Source organism: Bison bison, unplaced genomic scaffold (genome assembly GCF_000754665.1).
Source record: "Bison bison bison isolate TAMUID 2011002044 unplaced genomic scaffold, Bison_UMD1.0 scf7180017864471, whole genome shotgun sequence".
Classification (NCBI taxonomy): Eukaryota; Metazoa; Chordata; class Mammalia; order Artiodactyla; family Bovidae; genus Bison; species Bison bison.
The window spans coordinates 29,065,468-29,081,654 of NW_011495032.1; the positions used below are offsets into that span (position 1 = coordinate 29,065,468).

At 39.2% G+C, this 16,187-nt stretch overlaps 1 protein-coding gene across 1 annotated transcript in view; it reads left to right on the plus strand.

Moving 5' to 3' along the window:
- The window catches only part of ADAM23 (ADAM metallopeptidase domain 23), a 199,153-nt gene that overhangs the window by 151,877 nt on the left and 31,089 nt on the right, over nt 1–16,187 (plus strand). The window contains exons 17-22 of the mRNA XM_010861278.1: nt 148–219; nt 1,084–1,173; nt 3,095–3,175; nt 10,116–10,166; nt 10,828–10,891; nt 12,126–12,231. Coding sequence (XP_010859580.1) covers nt 148–219; nt 1,084–1,173; nt 3,095–3,175; nt 10,116–10,166; nt 10,828–10,891; nt 12,126–12,231 — 464 coding nt within the window. The remainder of the gene's footprint in view (nt 1–147; nt 220–1,083; nt 1,174–3,094; nt 3,176–10,115; nt 10,167–10,827; nt 10,892–12,125; nt 12,232–16,187) is intronic.

Genomic DNA, 16,187 nt, shown 5'->3' on the forward strand with positions numbered 1-16,187 from the left:
AGATATATTTGTAAGATGCCATAACAATAGGTCATAGAGGAATATCATGTGATAGCTGATTATAGGGTGTGTATATAACCTAACTGGAAAATTGATTTTCTGTGATAAATTGAAATGTTCTCCCTTTATCTTTCTAACCTCTTTCAGCTATTTGAGCCCACAGAATGTGGAAATGGATATGTAGAAGCTGGAGAGGAGTGTGATTGTGGTATCCATGTGGTAAGTATAAGAAATCTTTTCTACTTTCAGCACGTCTTCTACCCAGAGCAAACAGTAATAGCATTAGTGAGAAGTCTACCTCATCATTCACTGCGGCCTCACTACCTTTATTTCTGAACTCTCTCATCAATGCTTAATCCTAGCTCAGACATTTTAGAATTAAACATGTCCTTATGGCTCTGTCTGAAGAAACCTAACACATTCTTCTAATCAAATTCATATCTCTTAAAAATTCATAGCTCATATTTCGTCTCAGACAGGTTGTACCAAGTTATGAAAATTCCTTCTGTGTTGTGCAATATTTTTGTCTTTGTAAAGCTAGATTGAATATTAAAATTATAATAGAGCTAACCGAGGGTAGGATGCCTGCTGAAAAATAAGCTTACTCTTCGGTATGGCACCCCACTCCAGTACTCTTGCTTGGAAAATCCCATGGATGGAGGAGCGTGTTAGGCTGCAATCCGTGGGGTTGCTAAGAGTTGGACACAACTGAACGACTTCACTTTCACTTTTCACTTTCATGCATTGGAGAAGGAAATGGCAACCCACTCCAGTGTTCTTGCCTGGAGAATCCCAGGGACGGGGGAGCCTGGTGGGCTGCCGTCTATGGGGTCGCACAGAGTCGGACACGACTGAAGTGACTTAGCATAGCGTTGGTACAGAAGTCCTTTCTTAGAAGATCATACTTTGCTGAGAAGTATAGCAGGAAGGAATCTACCACTAAAATGATTAATTCTTTCCTAAAATATTTGCTTACCATTATATACATCTCCTCTTGTGAATAATGCATGTCACATGTGGAGAAAATATAGAATGACCAGCGGGTGGGTTTCCTCACTTACTCACATGAAGTGTTTTCTCTAGGAATGCTATGGACTGTGCTGTAAGAAATGCTCTCTCTCCAATGGGGCCCACTGCAGCGATGGGCCTTGCTGCAATAATACCTCATGTCTTGTGAGTTCTCTGAAAGTTTCATCTCTCTTATCAATGACATATTAGCCAAATATTGCAATGTGTACCTTGAGTATTTGTACAGCTTGCCACACTTTTGTTGATGGACACTGTGTATTAGCCCAGCAATTTTATTGAATCAATAAATCTACCCAAATTCTGTGAGTTACTACAATTATCTTTGTTATAATTCACTACCAACAAACCCTTGGACAGCAAGGAGATCAAACTAGTCAATCTTAAGGGAAATCAACCCTGAATACTCATTGAAAAGACTAATACTGAAGTTGAAACTCCAGTATTTTGGTTATCTGATGCGAACAGCTGACTCACTGGAAATGTCCCTGATGCTGGGAAAGATTGAAGGCAGAAGGAGAAGAGGGTGTCGGAGGATGAGATGGCTGGATGGCATCATTGGTGCAATGGACATGAACTTGGGCAAACTTTGGGAGATGGTGAGGGACAGAGAGGCCTGGTGTGCTGCAGTCCATAGGGTGGCAAAGAGTTGGACATGACTGGGTGACTGAACAACAACCAATAATCCTATTCTCCAGTATCTCCCTAAGAAAATATACCTATAATCCTTCCAAAATAAACATTGGCAATTGCCCTACTAACATGGGTGAAAACCAAGTTAAATGGTTGAATAGAAGAGGGATAATTTCTGTGGTCTTTTTCGTAATATGTCCCACTTACAAACTTTTTCTGTAAAACTCATCCTAATTTATTTTAAAGCCTAAGCATAAAACCTAGTCCTTATATTTTCACATTTGATTTTTAAAATCCCTTAGAAAGACAAATGGGAAGGCAATGGCAACCCACTCCAGTACTCTTGCCTGGAAAATCCCATGGATGGAGGAGCCTGGTAGGCTGCAGTCCATGGGGTCTCGAAGAGTTGGACATGACTGAGCGACTTCACTTTCACTTTTCACTTTCATGCATTGGAGAAGGAAATGGCAACCCACTCCAGTGTTCTTGCCTGGAGAATCCCAGGGACAGGGGAGCCTGGTGGGCTGCCGTCTATGGGGTCGCACAGAGTCGGACATGACTGAAGCGACTTAGCAGCAGCAGCAGCAGAAAGGCAAACGAACCAGATAAGGAAATAATATATGTATGTAAGTTTATATGTGTATATGCACACCTTTTGTTTGTGTGGAAATACAGTTCTATCTTTGGAAACCTCTGGTTAATTTTTAAAAAGTCATTTTAAAAATCTTTGTTTTTCTCATGCTATAAAATTCCTAATTTTTTTAAAACCAGAAAATAATATGATTTAACTTCATTCAATACCAAAGGGGTATTAGGCATGTGGTATTCTACAAGATTCCAGCTTAGATTTTCTTGCCTTATGTTGCCAATCAAATTATAAATTGCTTGAAAATGATGGACTCTTTCCTTCATCTTTTACCAACCCCTCTCCTAGACAAACAAAATGTCTTGTATTCAGCAGTCATTCACTGGCATCACTGAAGGGAATGCATATGAATTAATTGAAATCTGATTGTATATATTTAGCTAAAGCAAGACTAGTATCCAAGCTAATAGATAAATTAGTGCAGATTGGGTGTGTATATCAGCCTTAAGAGAGGTCCTAAAAGTTTATATTTATATTTTAGTGTTTAGTTCTGTTGTCATCAGCCACACCAGTGTGTCTTCTTTACATAATTGCTATCACAGTGTTTTCCAAACATAATACTCTGAGATAGCAGATTTTGAAATCTGAACATTTAATGCCTTGGTTAATGATTCATATTTACTACAGAGAGTGGTTTTGGGGCATTAACTCTATTCTGAAACTACCTTGCTGATTCATAAAAAGAGTTTGGCAGTGGTTATGAAAGGATGTCATGCTTTCTGGTGAATACAAGAATACTGACTCTTGAAATATTAATACTGGTTCCTAATATTGAGTTTTGATTTGCAGTTTCAGCCACGAGGATATGAATGTCGGGATGCTGTGAATGGGTGTGATATTACTGAATATTGTACTGGAGACTCTGGCCAGGTATGGCAAACTGAGTTTTAGGTAATACATCTTATTTGCAAATACATATTATAATGCTTTCAATTTGAATTACATGTGTGAATATGATTTGGTTCTTTTGGGGTTTTTGGTTTTGTTTTGTTCTATTTTCTAGTAGTTTCTAGCTCCCACTATGCTTTTATTTTAGGAATATTTATTGGGCCTAAAAAATCTGTTATCTTCCAAATTTCCCCTTTATAATTAATTTGCTTTATTATTGCTTATATCCAATTAATTGGTATAGGTGTATGTATCAGCAGTGTTCTGGTCCCCACATCTAAAACAGTAGGCTCACACTGATAAAGCACTAATGGTACTATTTTGAGCCACAAAACCCTTTCTTTTAACAAAATTTTGGACAGAAGTTCAGTGTAGAAATCTGAAAGCGTAGCACTGCTGTAGTTGAAGTGGGATTGGGGGCAGAAGTCCTCAGTCTGTCACCATCTCTCTCCATTTATGTATGAAGCACTGGCTTCATGGCCCACACACTTGGCATGATCTTCTTCATGTTAAAATTATTGCATTATCATTAAGATTGCCTTTCGGCATTCCTTCTTTACTTTTTATGTTTTTAAACATTTACATCGTGTTGTTTTAAGTCTTTGTCGTTCAAATGAATATTTGTGGAGCCCCTGCTGTGTCTCAAGCACTGCTTTGAATGCCAGGCTTTGGGAGGAATCGAAATAGGCAACTCCTTGCTCTTCCCAAGCTTGCATTCTGCTGGGTTAGAAAGGCTAATAAATTAATGAAACCCAGTGCGTACAGAAGCATGGCTTCTTCAAGAGATGGAATGGAAGCAGGGATAGCTGGGAAATAGTGGAAATGATTCAGGGAAGAAGTCAGGAGTCAGGCGTAGGGGCTTGGTAAGAATTTTCAACTTCATCCTACCTGCAGTTTTATTCTGATGTTACTTCAACAGCATTTTCCCATGCTATGATACAGTTTTTATAAATATTCCCTTTACAGTTGCATGAAAGTCAACCATGTGGATTTACCAGTCACTTCTACATCCAGTGGTGAATATTTAGATTGTTGGCAGCATTTCATTATTATCATTAATAGGGCTATAAATCTCTTTGCATTAAATTTTTTTTTTTTTTCTGGCATACGGGCTTTTAGTTCCCTGACCAGGGATCAAACCTGCTCCCCTCCCTGCATTGGAAGGGCAGAGTCTTAACCACTGGACCACCAGGGAAGTCCCTCTATGCATTTTAAAGAATGTTTCTTGTTTGGAGTTAGCAACTTAGGGTAAGTTTCTCAAGAGCAGAATTACCTATTGCCAGGTATTGTGATTTACATGGGGTTCCTGATAGAGTATAGCTAGAAACTAAAATATTATTTTTGTTATTGCAAAGAGCCAAGTTGAAAGTCATAGCTCAGTGTGAGGGCTAAATGGGCCTCTTTACAGATCCTGAATTTAGGCTGTAGTAACAGATTATTGACATGATTGGGCCTGGAATGACCTCTCCTTGCAAAGGTGGCCCTTGCCTTGTATGCCATGGAGGAGCAGTAGAGAGAGGATGAATTATGTGAGTAGGCAGGAGAAGATGGCAGAACTGAGCCAGAATGTGGAGTTATTCTTCTGAAGTTTATCCATCAACCTGTCAATTGCTATACCTGCTTGGAGAAGTGAGCACAGGAGCAGAGAGTAACTGGAATAAGACTGAGTTCTCCTCCCTGGAAAGAAACATGAGAGGAAAACAAAATTTCCTAATTAACCTTTTGAAAGGTTTTGATGTATATATTCTGAGGCTTGATTCAAATGGATATAGTACAAAGGTTATGGTATAGTGAACTGTATTCAGGCTATCCTTTTGTGATTTTTATGCTTATCTGTCCTTACATATAAATACATAAATTGAATTCTTTGCAATTTTTAAATAATATAGTGGCAGTATATAAGAACTGTGGATTCTGTGATTTATGACAAGAATAATGACATTTCTGATATACTATTTCACTGAGTTATAATTTTAGTTTTGTAGAATGAGGCTGTTTTTATATCCATCGTATATGGTTTTGGTTTTGTGTGTTCAGTTCTTTTAAAAGTATCAGTTCATTTCAGTGCTCAGTCGTGTCTGACTCTTCACTACCCCATGGACTGTAGCACACCAGGCCTCCCTGTCCATCACCAACTCCTGGAGTTTATTCAAACTCATGTGCATCAAGTCGGTGATGCCATCCAACCATCTCATCCTCTGTCGTCCCCTTCGCCTCCCACCTTCAATCTTTCCCAGCATCAGGTTCTTTCCAAGTGAGTCAGTTCTTCACATCAGGTGGCCAAAGAATAAAAGCATAGTTTTTCCATTTCAACCTTTAACTCCTGAATTGTCATAGGCTTTACCCTTTATAATAAGGGTCCTTGTTCAATCTAATATTTTATTTAAATTTTTAAAATATTCTTTTTAATTCATGTCCCAAGATGAAAATTGTACTGTTAAATGCTCAGTGACATATTAGAATAGCATGTTCCTTTAGTAACAATTCCCTTCTCTGACCAGAAGGAACCTGAACTAGATAAGTGGAAGAGAGGGAGTTAAATACCACCACACCCCGGTCCCCAACACACAGTAATTCTTCTGTTTTGAAAGAAGCAGGAAACTTTGAATTTAATTGATACTGATAATAATTAAAATGGGATGTCTCAGAATCTGTGCATCTCTGAAAATCAGTACTTTTGGTGACATTATGTATTTATTGCTTTTATTTCACAGTATATTTCTGCTTATTTTTTATATTAGCATTTACTGATGCTTCTGAGCTGCTTTTTAAATTCACAATTTAAAAGAGAATAAGACATGGAACTGAGAGACATTCTGGGCAAACAATCTGGATGATCTAATAAAGATATTTTTGAAAGATATGGGAAATATGTTTTGTTAAAAACTATAAAATATGTCATCAAAATGGGAGTATAACACAATTTAAAATAAGCATACTTAAGGGCTGTTGCACTGTGGAAGCTAGCCTCAGTTGGACCTTCCTGCACAGTGTAAAAATGGCATTTATTTATCAGTATTATTTTTTATATATATTTTTATTTTTGGCTGTGTCTCTAGTTGAGGCACGCAGGCATAGTTGCCCTGTGGTATGTGGGATCTTAGTTCCAAGACCAGGGATTGAACCCATGTCCCCTGGCAACCCACTCCAGTACTCTTGCCTGGAAAATCCCATGGACGGAGGAGCATGGTAGGCTACAGTCCACGGGGTCGCAAAGAGTCGGACATGACTTCACTTTCACTTTCCCCTGCACTGGAAGTCAGATTCTTAACCACTGAACCACCAGGGAAGTCCCTCAAATGGCATTTAGAGATGGAATCCAGAGCTCTGCTCATAAGCAGAATGAAGTACACAGATTTATGGTTCTTCTATTTTAAATGTCTCCAAAGAACAATAGACATTTGATAATTTCCTTTGTTAAACATTTCAGTGTTAAACAACTGGCTTTTATTAGCCTAAACTGAAAATAGATTAGAAATCTTCTTCCATGTAGTTATGACAGTTTATGAGAGCTTTTTGAATTTTATCAAATCCTACTAGTTTTCTCCTATTGAAACATCACGAAAGTCAAATATGACAAGTTAAGTTTAGACCCTGATGTGTGTATTCAGCAAATGACATTTCTTTTGCATTTTGGTTCAGTGTGGTTGCATTCACCTTGGAGTTAATTACTGTTAGTTGATTAATAAGATAATGATGGTGTTTTGAGTGGATTTGGGTGAATGAAGAAACCATAGGGAATCTCTGTTTTTGTGCAGTTGGTCCAGTAAACCAAGTTCTCACGCTGATAATTACATCTTTTGAATAGTTACCATAAGGTTGAATGAAAACTGGTATGAAAATTGGTTGTTCTTTAGAAAGCTGTAGAACCAAAGCCTTTAATCTCAATGTGTTCCTTGATAAGTTACTGCTTCTTAGTAATTCTAAATTAGTTCCTTTAATCTCAGTGTGTTCCTTGATAAGTTACTGCTTCTTAGCTATTCTAAATTAGTTCTATTATCTTTCTGTTGTGACCTTGATAAACAGCATGATACTGCAGAATAAAATAATTGTATCTGTGCAGGTCATTTATTTATTTTCTCAGTCAGTCACTAGTCATTAAGCACCTTCTTAATAATAATTGAGCCCAGCTTTGTTCTAGGTGCCAGGGAGGGAGCAAGGACAGAAAATCCCTGCCTGCATGGAGCTTGCATTAGGATGGGAGCAGTAGACAAACTGCATTAGGAAGGGGGCAGTAAACAAAGTGTTTGACTGTGTGGATCACAACAAACTGTGGAAAATTCTTCAAGAGATGAGAATACCAGACCACCTTACCTGCCTCCTGAGAAATCTGAATGCAGGTCAAGAAGCAACAGTTAGAACTGGACATGGAACAACAGACTGGTTCCAAATCGGGAAAGGTGCACGTCAAGGCTGTATATTGTCACTCTGCTTATTTAACTTCTATGCAGAGTACATCATGCGGAACGACGGGCTGGAAGAAGCACAAGCTGGAATCAAGATTGCTGGGAGACACACATTAGCACTGTGGCTGATTCATGTCAATGTAAGGCAAAAACCACCAAAGTATTGTAAAGTAATTAGCCTCTAATTAAAATTAATGAATTAATTTTAAAAAAAGATTGCTGGGAGAAATATCAATAACCTCAGATATGCAGATACCACCCTTATGGCAGAAAGTGAAGAACTAAAGAGCCTCTTGATAAAAGTGAAAGAGGAGAGTGAAAAAGTGGGCTTAAAACTCAACGTTCAGAAAACTAAGATCATGGCATCTGGTCCCATCACTTGATAGCAAATAGATAGGGAAACAATGGAAACAGTGAGAGACTTTATTTTCTTGGGCTCCAAAATGACTGCATATGGTGACTGCAGCCATGAAATTAAAAGATGCTTGGTCCTTGGAAGAAAGGCTATGACCAACCTAGACAGCATATTAAAAAGCAGAGACATTACTTTATCAACCAACTTCCATCTAGTCAAAGCTATGGTTTTTCCAGTAGTCATGTATGGATGTGAGAATTGAACTATAAAGAAAGCTGAGTGCCAAACATTTGATGCTTTTGAACTGTGGTGTTGGAGAGGACTCTTGAGAGTCCCTTAGACTTCAGGGAGATCAAACCAGTCAATCCTAAAGGAAATCAGTCCTGAATATTCATTGGAAGGACTGATGCTGAAGTTGAAATTCCAATACTTTGGCTACCCTATACAAAGAACTGACTCATTGGAAGAGACCCTGATGCTGGGAAAGATTGAAGGCAGGAGGAGAAGGGGACGACAGAGGATGAGATGGTTGGATGGCATCACCGACTTGATGGACATGAGTTTGAGCAAGCTCCGAAATTTGGTGATGGACAGGGAAGCCTGGCGTGCTGCAGTCCATGGGGTTGTGAAGATTCGGATACAACTGAACAACTGAACTGACTGAGCAAAGAGATAGGTGAAAGTTTGGTGATAAGTAAAACGTGAATGGGGAGCAGAGGATGCTAAAATGGGGGAGGAGTTTATGGTTTTGGAGGACATAGTTAAAGAAGGCTTCTCTGAGATGCTGATGTTCAGGCAAAGTCCTAAAAAAATTGAGAGAACAAGCTGGGCGGAAATCTGCAGGAAAGCTTGGAAGAAGAGCAAGAACAAAGACCATGGGTTGACAGCGTGGCTGGTACATTCATGTGAGGTCAGGTAGGGATGAGGTCAGGTATGGAGCAGATCACGAATTTGGAAGACCAGTGAGTAGACTGGGAAGCCATTAGCAGAAGAGCAACATGATGTGGTTTAGGTTTTTAAAGGGACACTCTAGTAGCCCTGTCACCTATAAGGAGACTAGAGGGGATGAAGGGAAATCAGTTGGAGGTGGCTGCATCGTCAGATGAGAAGATAGTTTTGGGTTTGACCAGCTGTTAGCGGTGGAGATGGAGGAAAGTGGTCAGATTGTAATTATATTTGAAGATATTGCTACCAGGATTTGTCGATGGACTAGAAAGAGAGTGTGAATAAAAGAGAGGAACACAGGATGACTCCCTGGTTTGGGGCCTGGGCAACTGGGAGAGTGGGACTGTCATTTACTGAGAAGGTGAAAATCAAGGGAGGACCTCACAGGGTATTGCTATGTTTCTTATTCACTTACTGCAACTGTGGGGTTTTTTTTTTTTTCCCCTTTTAGTATTTGTTTTGAATGCTGTAGCAGAGCCTTTGACTTGAACTTTTTTTTTTTTAGCTCTCTTAAATGTGATAAATAAGATGAAGAGAGAGTAAAAATATGAATTATCCAGGATAATGTTAGGGAAAATTGAAATGTACTTTAAAAAAAACTATTTGATAAATAGACCTGGAAAAAGAAAGAACTATCACGTCACAGTTGTTTTAACAAGTCTATAGTTTGAGAGGTCAGAAATGTAGTGGAGATATAGCACTTTTATTGAAGGGCTGGTTATTTCTTTTTCAGTAATGTGGCATGGAGGTGACTGTCATGGGTGTCACATGCAGATCTGACATTTTCATAGAGCTGAACGAGGTCTTGTAAATTAGTTCCTGAACGTATCCACTCCTGTGTAACAAGCTGATTTGTTCCCTTCATTGTCCATTTTAATCCCTTCTATTTTGAACTTTGTAGGCAAGTGAATGTAAATTATTCTAGTGCATCTCATGGAAAACAAACATAAGAAGCACCCACTGCTTTGACTGATTGATTCATTTTTACCAATGACTGGAGAATAAATTTGGATTAGCTGTTTACTCGTGTTTTTCTAATTATAAGTTGTATTTTTTTTTACATTTATTTCAAACTTTACTGATGTGAATGATGTGTAGCACACAATTTACAAATAGTAATAAAATCATCCTTAAATTTTTTTGCACTTTAATGTATTGTGCAAATAATCTGGAAGTACTTCACATATTGAATGTTAACTAAAAATATATTTTTCAGTGCCCACCAAATCTTCATAAGCAAGATGGATATGCATGCAATCAAAATCAGGTATGCTGGGCCACAGGTTTTAACTGGGATTTTGTGAAAAGCTCAGTTTTCAGGGGTTTTTTTTGGATGAATGTAATTTTGATGGCAAATTGCAGCTCAAACAACAGGAAATTATTGCATTGGTCTTCTAACTCAGAGTTGTTTCATATCATATAAAATACTAAATATATTTATCTCTGGGTGCAAACTGTCCAGATTGAGAGTGTGGGGAAAAAAAGTAATGGCTGAAGAATTAGAGATCTAACTTATGGAGTTGTAACTATCTTTAATCATTTTAGCCTATTATGGGAAAATATGGTAATATATGGTAATGCTTTTTTTTCCTGAAGCTATGTTATGACCTAACCATTCACATACAAAAAAACCTAAAAATCATTTTGGTGTCACTCAAAGAAATGTACCCATTTTTGTTTTCCATAAAATTTTAGATGATTAGTTGGACTTGAGCTGTACAGTGAGGTCTGTTCTGTGTTTTAGATTTTAACTTTCATTCTTCTGTGTCTCTTAAGATGTTTGTGAGTTTTATTTTCATTGTGAAAATACTAGGGTACCCCAAAAAACCCAACTTTGTCTAAAACAATGATAAGGAGACCTTGCAGTGAGAATCTGGGGGGAAATGGGACCAGCTCCTTGTACCTTACAACATGCATTCTGCCCTCAGGGCCGCTGCTACGACGGGGAGTGCAAGACCCGGGACAACCAGTGTCAGTACATCTGGGGAACAAGTAGGTCATGTTTCCTGCTTGGTGGTCTCACTCAGGTTTCTCTTAGTATTCTTTGCTGCCAGTCTTGCTGATTGGGAGTGATTAAAACAAGAAAAAAAAACTAGAAAAGGCTGAAGAGAATGGTGAATCATAGTCACATAGCCACAGCAAACACCTGCTGACGTTGAAGACTTGTCATCAAAACCAAACAGTGCTATTCAGTGATTGCGGCTGTGACAGAACGGCTGGCACACCCACTTGCTAAGATTGGGTTGAGTGCGGTGGTCATGCCTATTATCAATCCACTTGGGTAATTTTCTTTATACCTTGGATTTAACATTCACCACTTCAAGGTAGCTTTCCATTCTTTTACCCTAGGAAAGTACCAGGCTTTTTTATTTTTATTTTTTAATTCTGTAATTGATTATCTCAGTTTGAAGTGAAACACAAGTACTTCCTGATATACATTTTGGGAACATGGTCATTTTCTCAGTATGTTCCCTACATGTCAGTACACATATTCTCTTCCTGACATTTTCATTGTCTTGCCAGTGAATTTCAGTTAATGAGGTCCAGACTGGAAGAGAGAGAAGTGGCTCTGTCTTGCTGGCAAAGACTGGGTCACCTACCAGGAAAAGAAGGCACCCAAAGGGGACTAAGACTCATGCACAAGTGATTTAGTATTTGGCAAATATCATTTAATTGAAAGATTTACTTTCAATGGTTCAGTTTTGACAAGGGAAAGATAATAGAGGTATATTTGTCTTTCAAAAAAGTTGAAATATCAAAATCCACGTGCCAACAAAATTTCAGCAAGCTCAGATTTTATAATGCTTCCTGATACTAATAGAAAGCAGGGTTAAGAATGTTTATTAGTTTTTTTGGTGTCACTTCACTAATTCCTGCTGATGATTAATCCTACCTCCCATCCTCAAACCCACCAACAAGAATTGGGAATAAATTTGTCTCCCAAGTTAAAAAAGAACGGTGTGTTTGAGCTGTTCTGTCTTAGCTTGCAAGAGCCATGGGTGAAATTTTCAGGAATTTTAGAAGCTGATTGACATCACATTCTTAGTTTAAAATTAGCCATGTATTACACTGTGGAGATTTACACCATGGAAATGGGTAAGTGCTACAAATTAGGAATTTGTTCCTTTTTCTGGAGCAACAGTTATTAAGATTTACTGGCACAGTACTGGTTATGGATAACAAAGAGAACTAAAAGTAATTCTGTTTTCTTGCTCGTCTCCAAAAGAGGCTTCAGGGTCTGACAAATTCTGTTATGAAAAGCTGAATACGGAAGGCACCGAGAAGGGCAACTGTGGGAAGGATGGAGACCGATGGATCCAGTGCAGCAAGCAGTGAGTGGCCGTCTCTGGGCGCATAATGGGTGGACTTGGTGCAGGGAGCACAAAATAAATATTACTGATTTTTTAATAAATTGACTACTTAAAATTTTAGAGTATGAATTTAAAAGATCGTATATCTAGAAGCAAATGACTATGAACTAAACTGTTTGTGTGGCACAGACACACCATTTCTGTAAAATTCAGGAAAGTTCTCACATGCTGTATTTTACTTGAAGCTGGTTTGGAAGAGATATTGTGCTAAGGTATTTTAAATTAATCGTGGGTTTTGATTTTCTACTTTTGCTTTCAAAAAGCCTATGAATGTGCTAGTATAAGGAATTCTGCAAGCAAAAGATGTAGACTGTCTATATTTTGGGGGCCATTTAAAATGAAATAACGTACATTTGATTATTTTTCAAATGTAACACGATTTGATTTGATTAAATAGCTAATATCTGTATTCAAGTTTTATTTTCCCTTCTAAAAAGTATTTGAAAGTGAAAGTCGCTCAGTCGTGTCCCAATGTTTGTGACCCTATGGACTATACAGTCCATGGAATTCTCCAGGCCAGAATACTGGAGTGGGTAGCCTTTCCCTTTTCCAGGGGATCTTCCTAACCCAGGAATCGAACTGGGGTCTCCTGCATTGCAGACTTATTCTTTACCAACTGAACTATGAGGGAAGCCAAAAAGTATCTAGTCAGTGCCTATTGAGGACTCTTTACTGAGGAAATGAGATGCCTTCAGAACACATTGGTAATATTTTCCCTTGATTTGTTGAGGAAAGTTAAACTTGCAATTTAATAGTTTTTTAAGGTTAACTCATTGACTTGGGTCTCTGGGATCATTATGTGATAGACCAAACTCCTCCATTCTCCTTCCATAACAATGGGGATTCTTCTCCCATTGTGAAGCAGATCGAGGATTTAAGGGAAGTTTTGTTTATCTAATTTATGGTCTCTAATGTACTTTTTGAAACTTGGCAGTTGTATGTAATCTTTGATGGTGGATGAGGCCTTAGGAGGCAAAAAATCTTTGACTTCTTTAAAATTAAACCAAAATAACAGAACAGAGCTTCCAATCTGATGTCTCGTGACTGAGTTATAGAAGTTTTGAGATGTTCAGTCTCTGAGGTTCCAGGGAGGAAGTGGAGTCTAAACTAGTCAGAACCTATGGGGTTGGATGTCTATGGCTTCATTCATTAAGTCAATGTCACAGACAAATCTGATCATTTCTCTGTGCCTCTGTGACTTCAGAAAGTTGGGAGGTATTGCTTTAGATCATTGTAGAAGACAGCTTTCAAATATCTGGCAATAGAATATCCAGCCACCAGTGAGTTAAGGAAAATAAATGTATTTTTTTAACTTAAAAAAATTGAGAAATATAGAAACAGAAAAGTGATTAATATACAAATACCAGTTCAGTTCAGTTCAGTCCCTCAGTTGTGTCTGACTCTTTGGGACCCCATGAATCGCAGCATGCCAGGCCTCCCTGTCCATCACCAACTCCCGGAGTTCACCCAGACTCATGTCCATCGAGTCAGTGATGCCATCCAGCCATCTCATCCTCTGTCGTCCCCTTCTCCTCCTGCCCCCAATCCCTCCCAGCATCAGTCTTTTCCAATGAGTCAACTCTTTGCATGAGGTGGCCACAGTACTGGAGTTTCAGCTTTAGCATCATTCCTTCCAAAGAAATCCCAGGGCTAATCTCCTTCAGAATGGACTGGTTGGATCTCCTTGCAGTCCAAGGGACTCTCAAGAGTCTTCTCCAACACCACAGTTCAAAAGCATCAATTCTTCGGTGCTCAGCCTTCTTCACAGTCCAACTCTCACATCCATACATGATCACAGGAAAAACCATAGCCTTGACCAGATGGACCTTTGTTAGCAAAGTAATGTCTCTGCTTTTTAATATGCTATCTAGGTTGGTCATAACTTTTCTTCCAAGGAGTAAGCGTCTTTTAATTTCATGGCTGCAGTCACCATCTGCAGTGATTTTGGAGCCTAAAAAAATAAAGTCTGACACTGTTTCCACTGTTGCCCCATCTATTTGCCATGAAGTGATGGGACCAGAAGCCATGATCTTTGTTTTCTGAATGTTAAGCTTTAAGCCAACTTTTTCACTCTCCGCTTTCACTTTTATCAAGAGGCTTTTCAGTTCCTCTTCACTTTCTGCTGTAAGGGTGGTGTCATCTGCATATCTGAGGTTATTGATATTTCTCCTGGCAATCTTGATTCCAGCTTGTGCTACTTCCAGTCCAGCGTTTCTCATGATGTACTCTTCATAGAAGTTAAATAAGCAGGGTGATAATATACAGCCTTGACGGACTCCTGTTCCTATTTGGAACCAGTCTGTTGTTCCATGTCCAGTTCTAACTGTTGCTTCCTGACCTGCATACAGGTTTCTCAAGAGGCAGGTCAGGTGGTCTGGTATTCCCATCTCTTGAAGAATTTTCCACAGTTTATTGTGACCCACATAGTCAAAGGCTTTGGCATAGTCAGTAAAGCAGAAATAGATGTCTTCCTGGAACTCTCTTGCTTTTTCGATGATCCAGCAGATGTTGGCAGTTTGATCTCTGGTTCCTCTGCCTTTTCTAAAACCAGCTTGAACATCTGGAAGTTCACGGTTCATGTATTGCTGAAACCTGGCTTGGAGAATTTTGAGCATTACTTTACTAGCGTGTGAGATGCATGCAATTGTGCGGTAGTTTGAGCATTCTTTGGCATTGCCTTTCCTTGGGCCTGGAATGAAAACTGACCTTTTCCAGTCCTGTGGCCACTGCTGAGTTTTCCAAATTTGCTGGCATATTGAGTGAAGCACTTTCACAGCATCATCTTTCAGGATTTGAAATAGCTCAACTGGAATTCCATCACCTCCACTAGCTTTGTTCGTAGTGATCCTTTCTAAGGCCCCCTTGACTTCACATTCCAGGATGTCTGGCTCTAGGTGAGTGATCACACCATCGTGATTATCTTGGTCGTGAAGATCTTTTTTGTACAGTTCTTCTGTGTATTCTTGCCACCTCTTCTTAATATCTTCTGTTTCTCTTAGGTCCATACCATTTCTGTCCTTTATTGAGCCCATCTTTGCATGAAATGTTCCCTTGGTATCTCTAATTTTCCTGAAGAGATCTCTAGTCTTTCCCATTCTGTTGTTTTCCTCTATTTCTTTGCATTGATCGCTGAGGAAGGCTTTCTTATCTCTCCTTGCTATTCTTTGGAACTCTGCATTCAGATACTTATATCTTTCCTTTTCTCTTTTGCTTTTCGCTTCTCTTCTTGTCACAGGTATTTGTAAGGCCTCCTCAGACAGCCATTTTGCTTGTTTGCATTTCTTTTCCATGGGGATGGTCTTGATCCCTGTCTCTTGTACGATGTCACGAACCTCCACCCATAGTTCATCAGGCACTCTATCTATCAGATCTAGTCCCTTAAATCTGTTTCTTACTTCCACTGTATAATCATAAGGGATTTGATTTAGGTCATACCCAAATGCTCTAGTGGTTTTCCCTACTTTCTTCAATTTAAGTCTGAATTTGGCAATGAGGAGTTCATGATCTGAGCCACAGTCAGCTCCTGGTCTAGTTTTTGTTGACTGTATAGAGCTTCTCCATCTTTGGCTGCAAAGAATATAATCAGTCTGATTTTGGTGTTGACCATCTGGTGATGTCCATGTGTAGAGTCTTCTCTCGGAGAAGGCAATGGCACCCCACTCCAGTACTCTTGCCTGGAAAATCCCATGGACGGAGGAGCCTGGTAGGCTGCAGTCCACGGGGTCGCTAAGAATCGGGCTCGACTGAGCGACTTCACTTTTACTTTTCACTTTCATGCACTGGAGAAGGAAATGGCAACCCACTCCAGTGTTCTTTCCTGGAGAATCCCAGGGATGGGGAGCCTGGTGGGCTGCTGTCTATGGGGTCACACAGAGTCGGACTGGAAGCGACTTAGCAGCAGCAGCAGCAGCAGAGTC